This window comes from Rana temporaria, chromosome 7 (genome assembly GCF_905171775.1).
Source record: "Rana temporaria chromosome 7, aRanTem1.1, whole genome shotgun sequence".
In the NCBI taxonomy this organism is placed as follows: Eukaryota; Metazoa; Chordata; class Amphibia; order Anura; family Ranidae; genus Rana; species Rana temporaria.
Genome location: NC_053495.1, coordinates 99,858,809 through 99,883,770, shown reverse-complemented (window position 1 = coordinate 99,883,770; position 24,962 = coordinate 99,858,809). Strand labels below are relative to the sequence as shown.

The following is a 24,962-nucleotide window of genomic DNA, read 5'->3' as shown; positions in this document are numbered from 1 at the left end:
CTCTGGCCATGGAGAGACTCCGCAATGCCCGCCGCCATGTCTGATAATGCGCATCAACTGGGGTAGCGACAAATTCAGCCTCCAGTGCAGCAGCCCTATCCTCCAGGTCTTCCAAAGACTGAGCTGCCTCTCGCTTAAGGCGAGAGATACTTGTTAAAAACTCCCCCCTAGCCCATGCCTTAAAGGAGTTTCACAGGGTCAGAGGGGCAGCAGAGTCAGCGTTGTCAGTCCAAAAATTACAGATAGAAGCAGCAAGAGGTTCCTGTAAACGCTCGTCATTAGCTCAGAATCTGGACAAGCGCCAGAGATGGGATTCAGGGGGGACAGTCAAGGCAATAGACAGACATAAGGGAGAATGATCTGAAATACCCCTGGGAAGCACAGTAAGATCCCTGACACATTGCAAAGCAGGGCCAGAGGCATACACCATATACAAGGTCTTAAATGAGGAGGAATGGCAAGTATATTTCCTCAGCGTCGGGTGCATGTGTCTCCAAACGTCAGTGAGAGTGAAGGTTTCCACCCACAATCTGAGGTCAGGGGAGTCACGAGCCGACGAGCTCAGCCTGTCCAGGTCCGCAGAGGGAACCATATTAAAATCCCCTGGAAGGAAAACTAGGGTAGTATCCAATTGTACAACAAATTGCATGATCTCATGCAGGACCTGGCATGAGGCCGGCGGTGGAACATATATCCCGACCAACACAACAATCTTATTATATTATAGTAGCATGAATGATAACAAACCTCCCATCCCTATCAGTCTTGACCTCCAATAGCTGAAATGGCAGAGTTTTCCGAACCAGGATGCTGACCCCACGAGCATACGTTGAATAAGTGGAGTGGTAATTCAGTCCCACCCAAGCCTTTTTAAGGCAGATGGTCCTCGCACCTTGCAGATGCGTTTCTTGGAGGATGCAAATCTGCGGGTTATGCTTCTGGAGGAAGTGGAATACTAGTGAGCGTTTAACTGCAGAGTTGAGACCTCGCACATTCCACGAGATTACATTAAACGCAGAGATTCAAGGGTCGGGGAAAAATAAAAATCGGGGGGACCTCGCTCGCAGGGGCAGCATCCCAACCCCGGCTGCAGGTGGCCCGACAATGCCCACAGTCCCATGCCAATGGTACACATACAAATACAATAGCAGCACCTGTGAAAAACAATAAAGATTAACAGTAAACAAAATAGGATGAAGGTACGAGGTGGAGCACCCGGCTGGCCAGGCTTGGGCGGGATTCTCCTGCTCTGTCCGAGACGCCATGTTAGAACAGGCGCGCATGCGGGTCTCCACGTGGCTAGCACAGGCCGGCGGCACCTCAACAGGCACAGGGGGAAATTGGAGCTTCTTACCCCGAACCGGTGACAACCGGGCTGAGCGGCGGCTCATGTAGGTGCCCTCCGTCTAGCAGGAAAGGACGATCGTGAGCGGGGAGGGGGGGAGGGAAAAACCCAGGATAGCGGCGGAGCTCTCCGTACACACATCCACTCACAGCGCCATCTTAGCCACGCCCCCCAGCAATGCACTCTTATGGGCGAATGGATGTAAAGGAATGATCATCTGTTTCTGTCGTAAGAGAAACAGAATTTACTGTCTCACTCAAAGAGAAAAAAATGGTGTGACAATATAGGTGTTGAGCATTAAACTAGATTATTTATTTTCCCTTTATGTCTAGATTCATATGTGTATTTTTAGTTTTTTTTACAGTATACAATTTCCCTTTTTAAATTTATATAGTAGACTGAACAAATTTTGCATAATTTTATTGTACTCACACAACATGTAGCCTGATGGGGAACTGAATGCAAAAGAACATCTTCATTTATGTAAATCATGTGTAATGTGGGATTAGGCAAACATGTAATCAATAAACCTGTAAAAATGAGTGCAGTTATTGTCATTGGAAAAAAACAGTAAGCATGAATACTAAGCAAAACATGGCATCTGTTGCCTGGGATTCCAAATGCTGCCCCATATCTATTAGATTATTTAACATTTTCCAAAGTTAGGGGCAAACAAACTTTAGAGCATCATTTTTTAAAGTGGTGTTAAATATAAAAATAAAAAGATATTGCAGCTTACCAGTTTTTAAAGTGATTGTAAAACTTTGGATATTTATTTTTTAATATAAGAAACCTGTTATAATTATCTGCTCTGTGAAATGGTTTTGCACCGAGTAGTCCTAATCCTCCTCTTTTTGGGTCCCCCACTGGGCCTCCTAGCTCCCCCATGCCCTCACCAAGTGTTATGGGGGCACTTGTGCATGTTAACTCCCGAGCCCTTTGTCTTACAGAAACGCAGAGCATTGCTCAGCCACACTCCCTCCTCACTGGCTGTGATTAACAGCGACAGGAGCCAACGGTTCCAACTGCTCTGTTTAACTCAATGAGGGGAGGGAGATAACCAAGAGAGTCTCTGCTCTTGTGCACATCTCTGGATCATAGGCGTGCGCAGCCTATTGCATTAGGGTGTGCACCCAAACGCTCAAGCACACATATGTGTGTGTGTGTGTGTATGTATATGTATATGTATGTGTATGTGTGTGTGTGTGTGTGTGTGTGTTTATATATAACACACATATATATATATATATATATATATATATATATGTGTGTGTGTGTGTGTGTGTGTGTGTGTGTGTGTATATATATATATGTATATATGTGTATGTGTGTGTGTATATATATATATATATATATATATATATATATATATATATATATATATATATATATATATATATATATATATATATATGTATATATGTATATATATATATATATATATATATATATATATATATATATATATAATTTTAGTCAAACGTATTGGGACGCCTGCCTTTACACACACATGACCTTTAATGACATCCCCAATCTTAGTCCGGAGGGTTGAATATTGAGTTGGCCCACCCTTTGCAGCTTTAACTCTTCTGGGAAGGCTGTCCACAAGGTTTAGGAGTGTTTGACCATTCTTCCAGAAGCGCATTTGTGAGGTCAGGCACTGATGTGGACGAGAAGGCCCTGCTTGCAGTCTCCACTCTAATTCATCCCAAAGGTGTTCTATCAGGTTGAGGTCAGGACTCTGTGCAGGTCAGTCAAGTTCCTTCACCCCAAACGCACTCATCCATGTCTTTATGGACCTTGCTTTGTGCACTGGTCCAAATATGGTGTGGGGTTGTTTTTCCAGGGGTTGACCCCTTAGTTCCAGTGAAGGAAGCTCTTAAGGTGTCGGCATATCAAGACATTTTTGGACAATTTCATGCACCTTACTTTGTGGGAACAGTTTGGGGATGGCTCCTTCCTGTTTCAACATGACTGCTCACCAGTGCACAAAGCAAGGCCCATAAAGACATGGACTTAGCGGGGGGGGGGGGGTGGAAAATTAAGTCCAAGTGCAATAATTCACATTATAACCGCGACTAAAACATATACAATTAAGTGTAACAATCTAAAAAATTTAAATTCCAAAGTGATAGAATGATATGAATCTCCCAACTAAAGTTGTTGCACATGAAGGTAATTTGTATTGCAATTATCTGTTTCCACCATCCCTGCTAAGGCAGCACTGGTGGGCACTGATTGGCAGCGTTGATGGACATTAATTGGTAGCACTGATGTGCACTGAAAGGTGGCACTGATATGCATCACTAATGGGCTCTGATTGGTTGCACTGATAGGCTCTGATTTGCAGCACTGATGTGCACTGACTGGCAGCACTGATGGGCTCTCGTATGCAGCTCTGATGGTCTATGATTGGCAGCACTGATTGGCAGCACTGATGGGCAGCACTTATGGGCACTGATATGCAGCACTGACTGGCACTGGTTGGCAATGATAGGCAGCACTGGTTGGTACTGATAAGCAGCACTGGCAATGATAGGCTGCATTGGTTGGCACTGAAAAGCAGCACTGGCACTGATAGGCAGCACTGATAGGCAGAACTGGTTGGCATTGATATGCAGCACTAGCACGGATAGGCAGCATTGGTTGGCACTGATAAGCAACACTGGCACGGATAGGCAGCATTGGTTGGCACGGATAGGCAGCATTGTTTGGCACGGATAGGCAGCATTGGTTGGCACGGATAGGGAAGCATTGGTTGGCACGGATAGGTGAGAGGGGGAGTCGCACAGGCAGCAGATCGTGAGAATTACCAGAGCTGTTCAGTGCATGAAGCTGTCAGATAATGACACTACATGCAGGGAGAGAGACCAGCTGTTAAAAGTCAGTGGTGATTTCGGGGGTGGGCGGGACTGAACAGTTATTAAACACCAGTCAATGGGATGGGTCTGGGCGGGCCACTACATTTCTCTGGTTCCGCCCCCTCTCTGAAGCAGCGAATCATTGGCTGGTGTTGATGGCGCTTGGTCCCGCCCACCCCCGACATCACGGCTGAGCTGTGATGACTTACAACTCAGCCGCGATGTCGGGGGTGGGCGGGACCAAGCGCCATCAACACCAGCCAATGATTTCGCGGGGTTCATAGAGCGGGCGGAGCCACATAAATGTAGCGGCCCGTCCAGACCCATCCCATTGGCTGGTGTTTGATGGCCATTCAGTCCCTCCCACCCCTGAAATCACCACTGACTTTTGACAGCTGGTGTCTCTACCTGCATGTAGTGTCATTATCTGACAGCTTCATACACTGAACATCTCTGGTAATTCTCACGATCTGCTGCCTGTGAAACTGTTTCACAGGCAGCGGGGGCCACATACTCTCTTGGATGCAGCATTTCTGGGGAGATCTCTGGAGACAGCATAGGGTGATTAGGGTGTGCCCAGGCACACCCCGTGCACACGCTTATGCTCTGGATCGAGATTGGGCTTGGTTAAGTGTAAAGAGGGAGGGGGTGGGGGCCTCATGCAAAAGGTATTTTACCTTAATGCAGAGAATGCATTAAGATAAAAAATAAACCACCTGCATTTGGAACCACTTTAAATGTGGTGGCCGTTTTTCACTTTTTTTAACGCTTTTTTTTTTTCTATTATTTTCTTCACCTGTTGATCCAACCAGTAAGTTTGTTGATTTTTCAATCGCCTTTAACAGACCAAACTGTCCAGTAAAAGTGGCAGTTGGTGTAGAAACGCATACAGTAGGAATTTCAATGGTCAGCTTTTATTAATTTATGTAAAACTTTTGTCCTAAAAGGTGGGAAAAAAACACTACCTAAATAGTGATAGCGGAAATTGAGCTTTAATTTGTTAGTCAAGTCCATATAAATCTGCTAGTCTAACACTACCCTCTCCCCTTATTTACAATGGTGCAGTCCAAAGGTGTCTACATTGCTCTTCCATCTAGGGTGGAAACCACCTAATACAGGAAGTGTTACAAGCTGGATTACCAGAAGAAAGGGGGAAAAAAACATAAACAAACAAAATGAATGCCGTAGCCACATTTAGTACAAGCAGGGCTTTGGCTCAGACCCTTTGGTGCCTGCTCACAATCACTTGTAAACACAGAAGTCTGGTTTCTGTGTTTACAAGTGATAGCTCTACACTCTGTGTGTAACCCCCTGAACTCTGCACTCTGTATGTAATGCAATCCTGGTATTTAATGCAACTTTAGGACCCTTCTACTGTTTTTGAAATCTGAACGGGGTCATAGTTGAGTTCCTGCACTTATTTTCTGAGAAAAAAAGCTCTGAGTACAAGTATTGGTAAACTGCAATATATTAAATGTTTTTGCTTTTGGAATTCCGCTTTTAAGCTCCACTTGTAAAACTGCCATGAGCACATGGAGCTATCTGGTTAATATCTAGAAAACATGCACCATTTTTCTTTGATATGCTAGAATGTTGACATTCTCCTATATTACACTTTCAAATTACTTGTTGATTTATATTTGTTACATTTTTTTTTAAAACACACTTTGCGTATGGCATTGACATGAGTCTGATTCCTATATGTCAAACATACACTTTTGCTGAGGAATGTTAAAGGATGTATTCCTTGGATTTTCTACAGAACATTGCTGCACGGTGAACATATTTTGGGCCTAGGTTTAGTGTGACCAGCGTTCCAAATAAGTAAATGCAGGGCTTAGTGCAGTGTTGTTGTGTGTGTGTGTGTGTGTGTGTTTTTTTTTTTTGTTTTGTTTTGTTTTTTTTAAAGAAAAAAACAAGGTACAAAATTATACTGCACATATATTTGTCACAACCGTCATCTATGCATTGGCTCAATATAGGCATGCTGCTTCATTATCTGTAATTTGTAGTTTGGTAGTACATTTTTATTATTCAGCAACCTGATACAACAACAGTAACTGTTTATTTTTTCTTTTAACAGGCAATATTTCTGTTTATTGTCTGTCTTTAATTTTTATTTTATATTTTCTCCTATAGGAGGCAATTTCCTGTGCTTTTTATTAAGATCGCTTTCACACTGAGGAGTATTTCAGGCGTTTTAGCGCTAAAAATAGCTCATAAATAACACATGAAATACTCCTGCTCCAGCATTCTCGATGTGAAAGCCCGATGGCTTTCACATTGAGGCGATGCACTGGCCAGAGAAAAAAAAATCTCCTGCAAGCAGCATCTTTGGAGCGGTGTGTATACCACTCCTACCCATTGAAAACAATGAAACACCGCGGTATTGACCCTTTTTCGGCGGCTAGCGGGGGTTTATACTGCACTGCCAGCGGCCGAATACCACCGCAATTCCGACGGTATAGTGCCGCTAAAAATAGCGGCGCTTTACCGCCACTGCACATACTGCCCCAGTGTGAAAGGGGCCTTAGATTGTATAACCTATTTTGTTAAAACCTTGCATGTTAAGATAACCCTGTTTTAGAAGCCTCAGTTTTGCTCTCCACTTAAATCAATAAGCTGTCTGCCTAAATCAATAAATGCTAAATGATTCTCCACGCTCCCATACTGGTTGGCGATATGACCCGATGCATAAACATTACATAATATCATAAGCCACTGATGGCGAACCTTGGCACCCCAGATGTTTTGGAACTACGTGTCTTATGATGCTCATGCACTCTGCAGTGTAGTTGAGCATCATGGGAAATGTAGTTCCAAAACCTCTGGTGTGCCAAGGTAAGCCATTATGGAAGCCAAGATCAACACTTCTTTTTTTTTTTTTTGTTACTTTTTTTTTTTCTAGATGTATAAAGAGCTTGTTTATATTATGTAAAATCTCTCTCTCTTCAGGTTGAACACCAGTATTCTCATAGATTTACAGTAACTGTAATTAAAGCTACCAATGTCACAAAAGGAACCTTTGGAGATATGCGTAAGTAGGATTTTTTTTATTTGTGTAATTGTCAACTTTACTTAATTTCCTGGATTACAAGATATTGGCTTATCGCTACTGAAAAAAATGTCAGTAAAGATGAGAAAAAATTAGCATTAACAGAAATGTTTAAAACTTTGATGGGGGCATGACTAGCAATGGCGCTGTAAAGATGGCTTCTCTGGAGATTTGTATCTGCCAGACAGCCCCTGCACTAATAGCATACCAGACTTCCCATGTCGATCTGCACTAATGGCATACCATACCTCCCTTGTTGGTCCACAGGAAGCCAACGCGAATCCTCCATGAGTCTCAGCAGCTGGAGAGCTCATTTAAGGTCCCACTGAATGGGCTTTGTCATCAACAAACTACTCTGGAATCATCTAAAGTGGCAGATATGGAGTCACTATCTGCCACACACAGCTCCTGTATAGGTGCACTTAAACAACTATCCTAATGCTCAGAGCAACTTGCCTGCTTGCAGTTACAAGTAGTTGATGGAACAACATTAGACTACACAGGCTCCCTGAGGCAACATCAGGATCTGATCCTAAAACTTCCATCACTACCATCTTAAATTCTATCTTGAGTAAGGAATCCACTGAACACCTTAAACTTTGCAGAGCCCACCGTGTTGCTGGTCCCCATTCTTCCTGTAATAACTTACCACAAGATGTACTTTAGAGAGTCTATTTTTATGTAAAAAAAAAAGAACTTATGTGACGGGCATGGCACACAGGTCCAGTGGATTTCGATGTTCAGGTTCAGCTCTTCCTGGATTTATTCAGGAATACCCTGGACTGCAGGAAATTCCTGAAAATGCTTTTTGATCTGATCCTCCAACGTGACACCTGCTGCCACAAGGGTTATCTTCTACATCATGGGTGCTCAACCTGTGGCTCTCCAGCTGTTGCAGAACTTCAAGTCCCATCATGCCTCTGCCTTTGGGAGTCATGCTTGTAACAGTCAGTAGCTTGCAATGCCTCATGGGAATTGTAGTTCTGAAACAGCTGGAGAGCCACAGGTTGAGCACCCATGTTCTACATGTTCTGCAAGGATGACAAGTCTTTCACACTTCACCATCTCCAGGCTTTGTTCAAGTTCCTTAATTATGCCCGAACCAGATTCAAAACAGTTTGGTCCCCCTTGCCTGAACACTTCAGATGTTCTCGCTCCAGAGGTCGTCGCAACCTACCATCCTCTTCATCACCCAGGTTGTCCTGATTTACTTGATATGGCTCCTACAGTTAAGTAGCGCATGTCTGACTGTTATACTACTCTGAAAGTACACTGCCTGCAGCTAAGGCTTTTTTTGCCAGCTTGTGCCTTACTCCAACTTGAGCCATTAAAGACTTGTCTCTAAATGCATATTTGTCTTAGTGAACACATCTTACAGTTAAAGGGGTTGTAAAGATTCATGTTTTTTCACCTTAATGCATCCTATGCATTAAGGTGAAAAAACATCCAACGATTACCGTCCCCCGAGCCCCCTGTTTTACGCGCTTGACCCCTGGAAAGTCCCCCGTCGCTAATGCAAATGATCATTGCCCGGGTTTCTCGGCTCTTCATTGGATAGATTGATAGCAGCACAGCCATTGGCTTGCGCTGCTGTCAATCATATCCAATGACGCAGGTGCCGGGGGGCAGGGCTGAGTCCTGCAATCGATGGCTATGGACGCCGAATGCAGGACTCGAGTGCGCGCCCGCAAGGTATCCTCCTTGGGAGAGCACTTCCCAGAGGGAGTTATCTGAAGGGAGGGGGAAACGAGAGAACCGCCGAGGGACCCAAGAACAAGAGGATCGGGGCCACTTTGCGCAAAACGAGCTGCACAGTGGAGGCAAGTATAATATGTTTATTATTTTAAAAAAATAGGAATCGAACCTTTACAACCACTTTAATTGTTCTGGGTTTTGTTTTTAGATGTGACATTTCAGGTAATCTTTCTCTCCATTCAGATTTCTCTATTTATAGACCTACCATTGCTTCCAATAACTCCATTACTATACTGTGCCTTACAGCAGCAGCCCCCTCCTGCCTGGCCACCAATGTCATCCTATCAGAGCAAGGGGCCTGAGAAACTGCAAATTAGGACAGAGGACAGTAGCTGCCCAATTTATTATGGTAACAAGAGGGTTATTGGCTGCTTGTTAATATGAAAAGGTGCCCATTCTCTGTGCAGATCTCCAGCACCTCCTGTGGGAGATGACACACAGGCTAAGTGGCATGGCCACACAGGAGGTGTGCAGCGACCATGGTCTGCGATAGTCCTTATTTGGACTGCAGTTGCAGCTCAGCTCCTGCCATGCATCCCAGTCATAAACAGGCCATGAACCAGTACCTGTCTGTGACACAAGGGCTGAGGGTCCCTTTGTATGTACCTCCACTATTGGGAAGGGTCATAGCATGAAACAGATATGACTCCAGGTGTCTGAGGAGATGACCTGGTAAAGATGGATTCAAACGGTGTTCGATCCCTACTGAAGCTTTCTCTGCTTCCAACTCTGTTCAAATAATGGTGAATCTGGGGGGTAAGTCCAGTAAGGGACATTAGAATAGGCAACTCTGCTTTCCAATGCAGCCCAGTCCATGAGCCTGCTCTTTATGAAAGAACTCGTAGAACCTTGGTTGCAGGTGTGGCCGGCAGTGGCGTTTCCAGCTTTCATATTTAGGGGGGCACATGGGGGAACAGGGACAAAAGTAGGGTGGCCAACTATAAAATGCAAATATATATATATAATCTCATGGGGCCCTTTACTACAATCCCACAATGGGCCCTTTCACATGTTCTGCAGTGAGCTCCCTTCCTACTATACTGGGGCCCCCCAGGGTGGCAGAAAACAAGAGATATATGTCACCAGCACACCAAGAAAATATAAGGGTCCAAAGCAGTGGGAGAACTATCAGGGTTGCAAAGGTTGTCTTGCCACCGGGCCCTGGTGTTCTGCCACTGTGGGGTTCCCCAGCTGTCTTGTCCCTGTTATTGACAGTGCTGGTCTGGCATCTTTCTCCTTGACAGCGGCGGCAGTCTATTAGGACCTATTGCTGGTGACATTATGGGTGTATGCAGGGGAAGGCTGGCACTATTGGTTATAGAGAGCCGAGCCCCCAGCTGGTCACCTAGCAGCAGTAATGCTGTATAACCTTCTCTGTTGACATGTTGATCGGGATGTGATGCTCCCATGAGATCTAATAAACACAGTATTTATTAGCATCAAGAGTACAACCACATATATATATATAATCAACCGTATGTTCAGCAGCCATGTGGGCTCTATGCCTGTAAAGTGTGGGCTTTGATCAATAAAATCACTGATATTTAACACTAGGATTTGACTAGGAACATCACCTGGATTGCGTCACGATCAGCTTGTCAGAGAAGGCTCCACTGCTGCTAAGCAACCTGCAGGGTGCTCCACTGTCTACAACCAATAGAGATGGACTCGGGTGTGTTTGAAATCCCACATGCCCTATCCCGCCAGAAAGCCGACACTCCACAGTGCTAATCACAGCCAGTGAGACATTTCCTGATCTGTGCAGCTTTGGACCGGGAAATGTCTCACTGCCTGTGATTAGCACTGTGCAGTGTGGGCTTCCTGGCAAGCTCTGGCATGTGGAATTTTGAACATGCCCAGCCCATCTCTAACAACTAATTGTGCTGGCCCTCCTATACATCAGCCCCATAAAGTAACCAGCACTGGGTTCCAATGTGCTGCCGCCGCTGCCAGGGAGACAGAGACCAGCGCTGTGAATAGCCGGGACAGGACAGCGACTCTGGTTGTTCCAGCACTGGTCCACTCTGGGAGGATTCCCCCATCCACCTATAATGTGTAGATGGGGGAATTGGATCTTTTTCTTTTTTTTTTTTTTTTTATATTCAACCTAATAGTTGAATGAAAAAAAGGGATCAATGTATGGGCTGCCTAAGAGCTAAGATCAGCCATAGACAGTTTAAATCTCACCTGGTTCAGCAGGAACTGGCTAAGATTTGAACCATTAATGAGCAGATTCTCTTATAATTATCACTAGTGGTTGCTGTATAGCCACTAGTGATGATCACTGTCGGGAGAAAACAATTGCTGTCAGCACTGTCTGTGTTGATGGGGGAATCATGCAAGTTTCTTTCCTGCAATCTGTGGATGCAGGAAAGAAATCTGCAAAGAGAAAAGAAAGGAGGGCGCACCGACCTAGTGCATTACCACTTGCTTTTATTCTGTTTTTAATTTAAAAAAAAATGTAATAGTCCTACTCGCAAGGAAAATTGAGTAAGCGCTTTTCAGACAGCTGGACTGCACCTTCCAGTAGAACCTCAGACATCTAGACGGCTAATGCGTTTCTGGGGCGTACCCCCTTCCTCAAAGCCTAAGTGGTCCGTGGTCCAGTGGGGGGGCACATGGTGGGGCACAGCATAATGTTGGGGGGTCAGGGCCTCCTGTGGCCCCCCTAGGGACGCCATTGGTGGCCGGGTATTAGGCCAAAAATACAATGACCTACCCGGAATGAATTCTGGATTCTTGTGTAAAGGCATTAAGGATCCCCGGAATCGTTGAGACCCTGTGGAAGGTGCACACCAATTTATAACGGCGTAAAGTGGGTGCAATCAAGGGGTGGTTAATGGCTATGGCCTGACTATGGGCTTTCCATACCCATGGGGCCACAGCTCATGGAACATCCAAGAAGGTCTGTTCTAGGCCCTCTCAATCTTTCAATGTATGATGGTAAATCCAATCAAGTTTCCTTGTTGTCCTGCCCAATTATATTTCTGAAGATTTGGCAGGACATTCCTGCCATTAGCCTTAGAGAGGGACAAGGTAGATATAATTATTCTCGCGCTTTGTTTGTTCCATAAGAATGTCTGAAAGAGTCATAAAAAAATGGTCTGCCGAGGCGCCATGCAAAGAGCTTTTGAGCTGGTTTTCCGTTTGGTGGGGAACGCTTGTTCAGGGATGATTTGGATAAATGCATCCAAAAAATTTCAAGTGGAAAAGGTACTCTTTTACCAGTTAAAGGAGGAGTAGACGTCCTTCATTTAAATGAGCTTCCTCTCCGGGGGCCAGGGCCAAAAGCCTCTAGGCAGTCGAGACGGCCTCCGCCGTCGGGTTAAAGAGGTAACACTCAAGGTCAAGCCCAGGGACAGAAGTCGTCCTGGGGGTGGAAACCTACGAAAAAGAGTTCCAAGGCCTCCTTAGGAAGGGGTGCCCCTGCTCGCTTGGGTGGGGGGGAAGGCTTCTCCATTTCTCAGGGGCTTGGCTAGAAGAGATCCAGAACAGATGGGTCATCTCCACTGTTTCAGGAGTTTACTCTGCCTTGTTTCCTGAGATCAAGCGTTCCCAAAGATCCAGGGAAAATAAATTCTCTGTTTCTGATGCTAGACCGGTTGATGTCCCAAGGGGTGATCATAAAGATTCCCACGGAAGAACAGGGATTGGGGTTTTATTCAAATCTTTTCACGGTCCCAAAACCAAATGGGGATATTGGACCCATTCTAGATTTCAAATATCTAAATCAATTCCTGAATATACGCTCCTTTCGCATGGAATCAATCCGATCAGTAGTTTCCACCCTTCGGTAAGGGGAACTTCTAGCGTCAATTGACATCAAAGATGCAGATCTGCATGTGCCTATTTTCCCCGCTCACCAAAGATTCCTACGGTTCGAAGTAGAGCGGCACCATTATTAATTTGTAGCTTTGCCCTTTGGTCTAGCTACTGCACCCCAGGTATTTACAAAGGTTCTATCCCTGCTTCTGGCCAGGCTAAGGACTCGGGGGGATAACGGTAATGGCATACCTAGACAATCTTCTGCTGGTAGATCAGTCGGTGGACCGCTTGGACCAAAGCATGGTAAGCACAGTCGAGTATCTGGAATACCTGGGTTGGATTCTCAACCTAGAGAAATCATCCCTGCGACTAGTGCAAAGACTGGAGTACTTGGGTCTGGTCATAGACACAGCCCAGGGAAGAGTGTTTTTGCCCCAGGCAAAGGTCAGCGCCATAAGGGAACTGGTGCAGGTGATCAAGATGAAGAAAGATCCCTCCAATCGCCTTTGCATGAAGCTGTTCCCTATGCCCAATTTCATTCAAGACTTTTGCAAAACTGTATCTTATCCACTTGGAACAAGATCCAAGCTCTGGACTTCCCAATGTGTCTGATCCCAAGGGTGCGCCAAAGCCTCAGTTGGTGGTTGGTGACCAGAAATCTGCAGAAGGGGAAATCCTTAATACCAGTTACCTGAAAGGTGGTAACAGATGCCAGCCTTTCAGGTTGGGGAGCAGTCCTGGAAGAAGTGACTGTCCAGGGGAGGTGGTCCAAAACGGAAAAGGCCTTGCCCATTAACATCCTGGAAATTCGGACGGCACCCCTGGCTCCTAGGGCCTGGACGTTCAGATTGCAGGATTGTCCTGTCAGGATTCAATCCGACAATGCCACAGCAGTGGCCTATATCAATCACCAAGGGGGCACCAGGAGTCACGCAGTCCAGCGGGAGGTGAACCATATCCTGGCTTGGGCAGAGAGGCATGTACCTTGCCTATCGACAGTCTTCATTCCAGGAATAGAAAATTGGCAGGTGGACTTCTTTAGTCGGCAGCAGTTGTTCCTGGGGGAATGGTCTCTTCACCCTTCTTGCTGGCCATCTGATAAAGATGGGGGACCCCGGACGTAGATCCATCCAGGTTCAACAAGAAATTGGACAACTTTATGTCAAGGATAAGGGATCCACTCGCGTTGGCAACCCCTTGAGATCAGTTTTCACTGATTTATGCGTCCCCCCCCCCCCATTCAGCTGTTCTTATAGCACTGGCATGGCCCAGAAGATCTTAGTATGCAGAGATTGTAAAATTTGCAGCAGGGGACCAATGGACCCTTCCGATACGTCTAGACCTGCTCTCGCAGGGACCAGTGTTCCACCCTTCCTTACAAACTTTAAATTTAACGGCTTGGCTATTGAAATCCACATTCTAAATAATCGGGGGCTTTCTGGATCGTCGCACCGGAAGTGATGTGGCGTGGCCTACGGGAGAGGACCAATCGGATGACCCGTTTCACAGCTCCGCTGTTTCTTCAGATCCATCTGCTGTTCACCCTGAGACACACGCCGCCCTGTATGGCGTTCTGCATGGATTGCTGTCTCCCCGCTTGGTGGTTTTGATTACCACAGCGTTCCATCTACAGCTGTCTCCATCTTGTGCTGACTTCCCTCAGGACCTGGACATATCGGACACCAGTGACCCCGGACCATAGTCATCTTACATGCCTGTTATCTTGCAGCAATTGTGAGTAGCCATTTGGCTGTGTGCTTTATTTCATTTCATTTTATTAAAACTTTTTCATACTGCACTTAGATTGGCGCATCCTTGTTTTTCTTGTGTACCATTTTCAGAGCTCGCTTCTGCTTTTTGGGATTGCTGCCGCTAAGAGCCTATGGACTCATTCATGAACTGTTGTGCTGTATAATCCTGAGAAAAGGACTATGTCACTAATCAGCCACTAACAACTTATACCATTTCCTTATTCATGACAATCTTATTTATATCCATATTCATGAGCCACTGTTGTCTATAGTCTACCTTATCTGGCGCCATCTGACATTTTTTTGCATCACCTGAAGGTGGCCTATAACCCACATAGTTATTACTATGCAGCTCTGTGTCCCTTGATGTACTCTAAGAAAAGGATTTTACATGTAAGCGGTTTATAAAAATCCTATATTTTTTGTCGTGTGTGTGTGTGTGTGTGTTTTCTTTTTTTTTTCTTTTACCTTTTATATTATCTTTTTTACCTGTATTATCATTAATAAATATTGTGATCATAACTTGTTATTTCTGCTCTTATGCTACAACTGCCATGCAAAGGCAGAAAAACATAATGTGTGACAATTTACTAACAACTAATTCTACTGAAACCTCAGCACCTGTAAGAAGCCCTATCTCTATTGTTAAGTTGTCACTTATTTACTTTACCCATAACCACACAATTTTTACTCCTCCCTTTATTTTATTTTTTTGTAGTCGATACTCCTGACCCTTATGTGGAATTATTCATTTCATCCGTACCGGACGGCAGAAAAAGAACAAAGCATTTCAACAATGATATTAATCCAGTTTGGAATGAATCATTTGAATTTATTTTGGACCCAAACCAGGATAATATATTGGAGGTACATAGTAGTGGTTAAATTGCTATATTTGTAAAGTATTTTAATGCTTAAAGCTGAACCCCAGGATTCTGCCAGTAACAAGAAAGCTTTAGATATAAAATATCCAAAGTATAACCTAGTGCTTTAAAGCGGGCATTCAGTAATCTTTTTGTCTTTCCATCTATTAAATCTTCTGCCCTTGTTGTTTTAACTTTTAGATAGTAAAACATTTTTTTTTCTGCCAGTAAATACCTTATACAGCCCACTTCCTGTCTCTTGTCTGGTCATTAGCCTAGGCTGATGACATAATACACAGCTCTCTCTCTCATGCGAGTTTGCCAATGAGAGCTTCAGAGTTGTAGGTGTGCCTCTGTGTTAATGAAGTAAACAGGCAGCAATTCAGCTGCTCACGGTTAAAATGGCTGCAGCCAGACTTGGTGAAGTGAGATATCTGCAGCATATTTGGCAAGTACAGAATCGCAGTATATATAAAATATGCAAAGTGGTTGGAGGGAAGCTTCAGAATGGCAAAGATGTTTTTAATACAAAAACAATCATTACTTTTGGTTCTTGCGAGTGTTCACTTTTGTTTGGATTGCTAAACGCCACACTGCCTGGTTAACGCATCAAATCTGGCACATACCTTTTTAAAGATCAAGATATCTGTAGCCACATTAACACAGGCACAAACACTGATATGATAGCGAAACCAGTTCTAAACACATTTGTACGCGTGAACACCTAGAGATAGGGGGCCAGATCCACAAAGAAGTTACGCTGGCGTAACTTCTAGTTTGCTCCGGTGTATCTTTGTTTTGTATTCACAAAACAAGATACGCCTGAAGCTGCGCTAGATCCGACTGTCGTACGTCTTAGTACGCCGTCGGATCTAAGGTGCATATTTACGCTGGCCGCTAGGTGGCGTTTCCATCGATTTCCGCATTGAGTATGCAAATTAGCTAGATATGGCAATCCACGAACGTACGTCCGGCCGGCGCATTTTTTTACGTCGTTTCCGTAAGGCTTTTTTTCGGCGTATAGTTACCCCTGCTTTATGAGGCGTATCCTATGTTAAGTATGGACGTCGTTCCCGCGTCGAATTTTAAAAATTTGACGTCGTTTGCGTAAGTCGTTCGCGAATAGGGCTTTGCGTATAATGACGTTCACTTCGTAAGCATTGGCTTGTTGCGGGTTCATTTCGAGCATGCGCACTGGGATACCCCCACGGATGGCGCATGCGCCGTTCAGAAAAAACTTCATTTACGTCTGGTCAAGACGTATTACCATAAAACACGCCCCCATCTCATCCATTTGAATTGCGCGCCCTTACGCCGACACAGTTACACTACGCCGCCGTAACTTACGGCGCAAATTCTTTGAGAATACGGGAAACACTACGCCGGCCGTAAAGAAGCGCATCGCTTCGTGGATCTGGCCCTAGATGTTTAATGCATTTATATATTTTGATAAAATAGAAGTGTGATAAATAAAATGAAAGTGTATGTATAGGCAAAACCGTTAAATGTAATACATCTCTCTAATACCTGCACAATTCCCCCCGTTTGTCTTTAAAGTACAGAAAAAACTGTTAATCCTGCCAGGAATACAAGATTCCAGTTTCTTGTAGTCTGCGCAATATGCTGCACTGAAATCTGCACCAGTCCACCCTCCCCTATGTTATGAAGATGAGGATAAGAAGAGGTGTGATGTGATCCTAGCACACTTCCTGTCCTAGGATCACACCACTGCTCCTCCATATATACAGTATAGGGAGTGAATGTTGTCACTCCAGGACAGGAAATGTGTTACTGACAGGATCCTCAAAGGTGAGCGGTTCAGAACCAGTGGCGTCTCCAGCTTTCATATTTAGGGGGGGCACATGGGGGGACAGGGACAAAAGTAGGGGGGCCAACTATAAAATGCAATTATATATATATATATCCTGGGGCCCTTTACTACGATCCCACTATGGGCCCTTTCACATGTTCTGCAGTGAGCTCCCTTCCTACTATACTGGGGCCCCCCAGGGTGTCAGAAAACAAGAGATATATGTCACCAGCACAACAAGAAAACATAAGGGTACAAAGCAGTGGAAGAACTTTCAGGGTTGCAAAGGTTGTCTTGCCACCGGGCCCTGGTGTTCTGCCACAGTGGGGATCGCTAGCTGTCCTGTCCCTGCTATTTACAGAGCTGGTCTGGCGTCTGTCTCCTTGGCAGCGGCGGCAGTCTATTAGGACCTGGTGCTGGTGACATTATGGGTGCATGCAGGGGAAGGCTGGCACTATTGGTTATAGACAGAGCTTTTTTTCTCAGAAAATAGGTGCAGGAACTCAACCACGACCCTGTTCAGATTTCAAAAACAGTAGAAGGGTCTTAAAGGGGCAATAAATACCAGGATTGCATTACATACAGCGTGCAGAGTTCAGGGGGTTACACACAGATTTCAGAGCTGTCACTTGTAAACACAGAAACCGGACTTCTGTGTTTACAAGTGATTGTGGTGAGCAGGCACCAAAGGGTCTGAGCCAGAGGTGGTGGAACTGAGTTCCCCCAAGTTCCCCCTGAAAAAAAGCCCTGGTTATAGAGAGCCGAGCCCCCAGCTGGTCACCTAGCAGCAGTAATGCTGTATAACCTTCTCTGTTGACATGCTGATCGGCATGTGATCCAGGTGATGCTCCCAATCAGATCTAATAAACACAGTATTTATTAGCATCAAGAGTACAACCACATAAATATAATCAACCGTATGATCAGCAGCCATGTGGGCTCTATGCCTGTAAAGTGTGGGCTTTGATCAATAAAATCTCTGATATTTATGACTAGGATTTGACTGGGAGCATCACCTGGATTGCATCCCAATCAGCATGTCAGAGAAGGGTCCACTGCTGCTAAGCAACCTGCAGGGAGCTCAACTGTCTACAACCAATAGAGATGGGCTCGGGTGTGTTTGAAATCCCACATGCCCGATCACGCCAGGAAGCCGACACTCCACAGTGCTAATCAATGTATGGGCTGCCTAAGAGCTAAGACCAGCCATAGACAGTTTAAATCTCAGCTGGTTCAGCAGAAACTGGCTGAGATTTGAACCATTAATGAGCAGATTCTCTTATAATTAACACTAGTGGTTGCTGTATAGTCACTAGTGATAATCACTGTTTGTCGGGAGAACATAATTGCTGGGCAGGAGGGATATTCCCCTGTCACCACTGTCTGTTGATGGGGGAATCATGCAAGTTTCTTTCCTGCAATCTGTGGATGCAGGAAAGAAATTTGCACCGTATATTACCTGCCTAACTGAAAGTGAAAGTAAATTGTGAATGTTTTGAAAGAACAGGAGAGGGGGAGGGAGACAGATCGGGGGGGGGACAAAAGGGATGGAGATAATGTAGTTCAGTGATTACAGTGTACTGCAGTCTGCAGTGCACACACTTAAACACGGCCCAGGCTAGAATATCTGGTTGTGTGAGCGCTCGCACTATGCAGTGTCGGCGAGCACAGGGAGGGGGAGGAATCCCCCGCAGAGCTGACTGGAGGCGCTCTCCCTCCCAGGGAGCAAAATACAAAAATTCCAAAAAAAAAAAAAAAAAAAATTTTTTTTTTTTTGGGGGGGCACATGGTGGGGCACAGCATTATGTTGGGGGGGTCAGGGCCCCCTCTGGCCCCCCCCTAGGGACGCCTCTGTTCAGAACAGACACCTTTCTTTTTCATAGATCATGGGACACAGTCAGGCTAATATCTTTACCTTCTGGGTTATACTTCATCATCAGGTGAACGACAAAGGTAGATCAAAGATCTTTAGACAGGAAGTGCCCCTCCCTATATAACCCTTCCCATATGGGCAACACATCATTTATTTTTATTTTTTTATGTTCCTATTTAACCACTGTTAACCATTAGTTAATCCTTATTTTCACCAATTACAGTACCGCCCCCTCTCCGTTTAGCTATTTTCAGTGATTTTATTTTTTCATTGATGTGTAATTTTTTAATTTTTATAAAAATGACAAAATGCAATCTTTTTTTTTTTTTTATTTGTTTGTAAATAACTGCAATGATTTTGCCAAAAAACATAATTTAATTTGAAAGTAAAAAGTAAAATTGCAGGAATGTGTTTTTATCCTTATGAATCGATACAGATCAAACTAGAATTGTGTAAATAATATTTTGTTTCTCTTTTAAATTGCATAAAAAACAATATAACCAGCGGAATGTCTTGTGTTCTGATTCATATGCCAATATATGGAATAACAAAACTTCTAGACCCAGTCTGTGAGGACAGTATGGCCACTTGCTGACTTGGCTGAATTCACTCTTCAGTAAGACACAGAAGTTTAAAGCGAAGTTCCACCCAAAAATTGTACTTCTGCTTTAAGTGATGGTGACCCCCTGACATGCCACATTTTGGAGGGGGGGAGCATACGCGTACCCAGCTCCCACTTCCTCCTGGGGCTCCGCGACACCAAAAGGAAGTTCATCTCTCCCCCCTTCCTCCCTGCAATCTTGTGGTACAGGTCCCAGAAGATTGCCCTACCATTCACAGCGTGCAGCACGGCTCACGCATACACAGTGGGTGCCTGGCTGTGAAGCCACAGCCGGACGCCCACAGTTAGAATGTAGGCGTCTCGGAGAGGAGCGGGGCTTCGTGAGCCTGCATCGATGGACCTTAAGACATGTGAGTGTCTGATTTGTTAAGTCAGCAGCTACACTTATTGTAGCTGCTGACTTTTAAATGGGCGGAACTCCGCTTTAAAATGTAATTTTAATTAAAAAGGTACAATACTATACAACCATTTTTTTCCAGACTTTTGAAGCCTAAGCCCTGTCTATGCAGTGGAAAGTAAAACTAAAGCCTAGTACACACTGAGTGTTTTTTTTCCGCTGGGTTGAACAAAAGAAAAACTGTCAGCTCAGGTTGGACTCTAACAACTCCACTACGTAAAATTAATAAATAGTAATACCAAAACATTTCAGATTGCATGTGGCTTTCTGTAAATATACACGTTTCAGTTTTTTTATTTTTTATTATTACAATTATTAAATTGAATTGGTTGCTAAGGGTAACACTACAGTTATGCATGTGTGTGTGTTTTTTATATATAAATAAGCGCCCCTTTTCTCGTAGATAACACTAATGGATGCTAACTATGTGATGGATGAAACTTTGGGTACAACAACATTTCAAATTTCTTCACTAATACCTGGAGAGAAAAAAGAGGTTCCATTTACATTTAACAAAGTAAGTAGAAAAATAGAACAATCTGATATTTTAAAGCAGTGTTAAACTCAAAAACAAACATTTTATATATTGCAGCTTGCCAATTCTTAGATGTGATGGCTGCATTCATTTCTTTTTAAGGCTTTCTTCTATTTTTATCAGATGATCCCATCAGTAAGTCTGTTTCTTTGACAGGGGTGTTTACATTGATCAGCTTTTATTTATTCAAATAAATATTTGCTGCAACGCTCCCCTACCCATACTGCTGCTTAAAGTGCCCCCTGTGTTCCTTCATCCAGAGTGTCAAGTCTTCATGCACAAATTACATTGGAAACTCTTCTAAAAAGCAGCATTTTGTCAGAAAAAACTCCTGCTGCTTGTAAAAGTGTATAACCCTGTTAAAGCGCATTTTACAGGCGTCAAGTGGTTAGGCGTTCAATTGGTTCTAAAGGCAGAAGGTTTTTGATCTTGCTACATTCTATAATATAATAATAATAATTTATTATGCTATTGAAATGTATTAATGCTTACGCGCTAAACACACCTAGAGTTAACAAGCATCAAAATGTGTTACCGCGCAATACCAAGTTTCAGGCATTTTTTCTGCCAAAACTCTGCTGCTCCTGGGCACACAGGCTGTGTTTTTTTTTCCCTGCCTCTAAAAATGGTGCTAAAAGTCTGTGTGCATGGACACATACAGCCTTAAAGTATTCATACCCCTTGACATTTTCCACATTTTGTTACAACCAAAAAGGTAAATGGACTTTATGTGATAGACCAACACAAAGTGGCACATAATTGTGAAGTGAAAGGAAAATGATACATTTTATTTTTTTTTATTTTTTTTACCAATAAATATCTGAAAAGTGTGGTGTGTATCTGTATTCAGCCTCCTTTACTCTGATACCCCTAACTAAAATCTAGTGGAACTTCAGAAGTCGCCTAGATAGTAAATTGAGTCCACCTGTGTGTAATTTAATCTCAGTATAAATACATGGTGGCGTGCATTTGTATTCAGCCCCCGTTACTGATACCCATAACTAGGGTTGTCCCGATACTAGTATCGGGACCGATACCGAGTATTTGCACGAGTACTTGTACTCGCGCAAATGCTCCCGATGCCTGACCCGATACTTTTTATTTATTTTTTTTCGGAGTGGGGGCGGAGAGCGGGCGGGAACCGATCAGAGAGGAGACTAAGGGGGCAGCGAGGAAGGCGGAGAAGAAGTCGGAGAGAGGGCGGAAAGCAGAGCAGTCCCCAGGTATGTATAACATCACACTGGAGGAGAGCTGCTGCCGCTGCCGCCGTCTAGCTGTTCGGCGCTCCGGCCAGGGAACATAACAGCTTTGTCGGGCACTTTTCCCAGGATTGTACAGGTGATCTGTCTATCAAAGTGCCCGGACAAGGGGGATGGGCTATGACGACGCGTGGCGGGGGAACAGCAGCTATTCAAATGAAAGCTGTTATGTTCCCTGGCCTGAGCGCCGATCAGCTAGACGGCGGGGGAGACATGGCTGCATATGGGGGGGGAGATGTGGCTGCATATGGGGGGGGAGATGTGGCTGCATATGGGGGGGAGACGTGGCTGCATATGGGGGGGAGACGTGGCTGCATATGGGGGGGGGAGACGTGGCTGCATATGGGGGGGGAGACGTGGCTGCATATGGGGGGGGAGACGTGGCTGCATATGGGGGGGGGAGACGTGGCTGCATATGGGGGGGGAGACGTGGCTGCATATGGGGGGGGAGACGTGGCTGCATATGGGGGGGAGAGTCATGGCTGCATATGGGGGGGGGGGAGTCATGGCTGCATATGGGGGGGGATAGTCATGGCTGCATATGGGGGGGGGAGACATGGCTGCATATGGGGGGGGGAGACATGGCTGCATATGGGGGGGGAGACATGGCTGCATATGGGGGGGGGAGACATGGCTGCATATGGGGGGGGGGAGACATGGCTGCATATGGGGGGGGGGAGACATGGCTGCATATGGGGGGGGGGAGACATGGCTGCATATGGGGGGGGGAGACATGGCTGCATATGGGGGGGGGGAGACATGGCTGCATATAGGGGGGGAAGACATGGCTGCATATGGGGGGGAAGACATGGCTGCATATGGGGGGGGAAGACATGGCTGCATATGGGGGGGAGACGTGGCTGCTTTTGGGGGGGGAGACATGGTTGCATATGGGGGGACACAAGGCTGCATTTGGGGACACATGGCTGCATTTTTAAAAAAGTATCGGTATTCGGTATTGGCGAGTACATGAAAAAAAGTATCGGTACTTGTACTCGGTCCTAAAAAAGTGGTATAGGGACAACCCTACCCATAACTAAAATCTAGTTGAACCAATTGCCTTCAGAAGTCTCATAATTGGTAAATAGAGTCCATTTGTGTGTAATTTAATCTTGGTATAAAAACAGCTGTTCTGTGAAGCCCTCGGAGGTTTGTTAGAGGACCTTTGTGAACAAACCGCATCATGAAGGCCAAGGAACACACCAGACAGGTCAGGGATAATGTTGTAGAGAATTTTAAAGCGGGGTTAGGTTATAAAAATATATCCTAAGCTTTGAACATCTCACAGAGCACTGTTCAATCCATCATCCGAAAATTAAGAGTATGGCACAAATGCAAACCTAACGTCCACCTAACCCGACAGGCCAGGCAAAGAGCATTATTCAGAGAAGCAGCCACGAGGCCCATGGTAACTCTGGAGGAGCTGCAGAGATCCACAGCTCCTCCAAAGGACAACTACTAGTTGTGAACTTCACAAATCTGGCCTTTATGGAAGTGTGGCAAGAAGAAAGCCATTGTTGAAAGAAAGCCAAAAGGAGACCCATTTGCAATTTGCAATGTGGAAGAAGGTGCTTTGTTCAAATGAGACGAAAATTTTATTTGGTGGTGGCAGTATTATGTTGTGGGGATGCTTTTCTTCAGCAGGGACAGGGAAGCTGGTCAGAGTTGATGGGATGATGGATGGAGCCAAATACATGACAATCTTAGAAGAAAACCTGTTGGTCTGCAAAAGACTTGAGACTGGGGAGGAGGTTCACCTTCCAGCAGGACAACGACCCTAAACATACAGCCAGAGCTACAATGGAATGGTTTAGATCAGCCGTCACTAAATGGCGGCCCGCGGTCCGAGTCCGGCCCGAGTGACGCTTCTCCCCGGACCGCCAGACCGCCAGTGTAATTGTAAATGTCAGCGCTGGTTTGCTGGGTTTCCCCAGCAACCAGTGACGCTGCGTGTGTGCATGCTCCCGCCCCCTTCTCCTCACCGCAGGTCTCGGAGTTGACACGGGCCGCGAGTAGGGGGGTGACGTCATATGCGCGCCTTGCCCCGATGCTGCTCGCGGTTCCCGAATCCTGGCAATCTTGCAGCTTCTGCCAATTCGTTATTTCAGTTGTACCCTGCTGCATGCAAGGTATGTGGGCCACTGATGTACTGATCATTAATGAGTATATATTTTTTTGTGCACACTGCTGGGTATATTTTGTTAATGGTCAGGCTGATAAGCACCATTTTTTATGTTAAGGGGCACTCTGATGGTTATATTTTTATTTTAAGGGGCACGCTAATGGTTATATTTTTAATGTGCACGCTGATTAACACATTTAGTTATGCCCATCAGTGTGCACATTAAAAATATACCCATCAGCGTGCTTCTTAAAATAAAATGTGCCCATCAGAGTGCCCCTTAACATAAAAGGTCCCCATCAGTGTGACCCTTATTTTATGTTAAAACAAAATGTGCCCATCAGCGTGCCTCTTAAGTGGCACTCTGATGGTCAGATTTTACGTTAAGGGGCACGTTTTGTTGTGCCCATCAGAGTGCCCCTTAATATAAAATTTGCCCATGGGCAAATTTTATGTTAAGGGACACGCTGTTGGACATATTTTATGTTAAGGGGCCCTCTGATGGGCAAATTTTATGGTAAGGGGCACTCTGATTGGCATATTTTATGTTAAGGGGCACGTTTTGTTGTGCCCATCAGAGTGCCCCTTAATATAAAATGTGCCCATCAGCGTGACCCTTATTTTATGTTAAGGGGACTCTGATGGGGACATCTGATATAAGGAGACACACTGACGGGAATACCTGATGTAAAGGGGCACTGTAATAGGGACACCTGATGTAAAGGAGCTCTGTGATGGGGACACCTGATTTAAAGTGCGCTGTGATGGGGACACCTGATGTAAAGGGACACTCTGATGGGGACACCTGATGTAAGGGGGCACTTAGATGGGGACACCTGATATAAAGGGACACTCTGATGGGGACCCCAATGTAAAGTGCCACTCTGATGGCGACCCCTGATGTAAAGGGGCACTCTGATGGGCACACCTAATGTAAAGGAACAATCGG

The 24,962-nt window shown here is 45.0% G+C and overlaps 1 protein-coding gene across 3 annotated transcripts in view; it reads left to right on the top strand.

The window, feature by feature from the left end:
* The window catches only part of PLA2G4A (phospholipase A2 group IVA), a 227,098-nt gene that overhangs the window by 66,064 nt on the left and 136,072 nt on the right, over positions 1-24,962 (top strand). For all 3 annotated transcript variants that reach the window (XM_040359755.1, XM_040359754.1, XM_040359753.1), the window contains 3 exons: positions 7,162-7,243; positions 15,251-15,399; positions 20,501-20,614. In XM_040359755.1, coding sequence (XP_040215689.1) covers positions 7,162-7,243; positions 15,251-15,399; positions 20,501-20,614 — 345 coding nt within the window. The remainder of the gene's footprint in view (positions 1-7,161; positions 7,244-15,250; positions 15,400-20,500; positions 20,615-24,962) is intronic.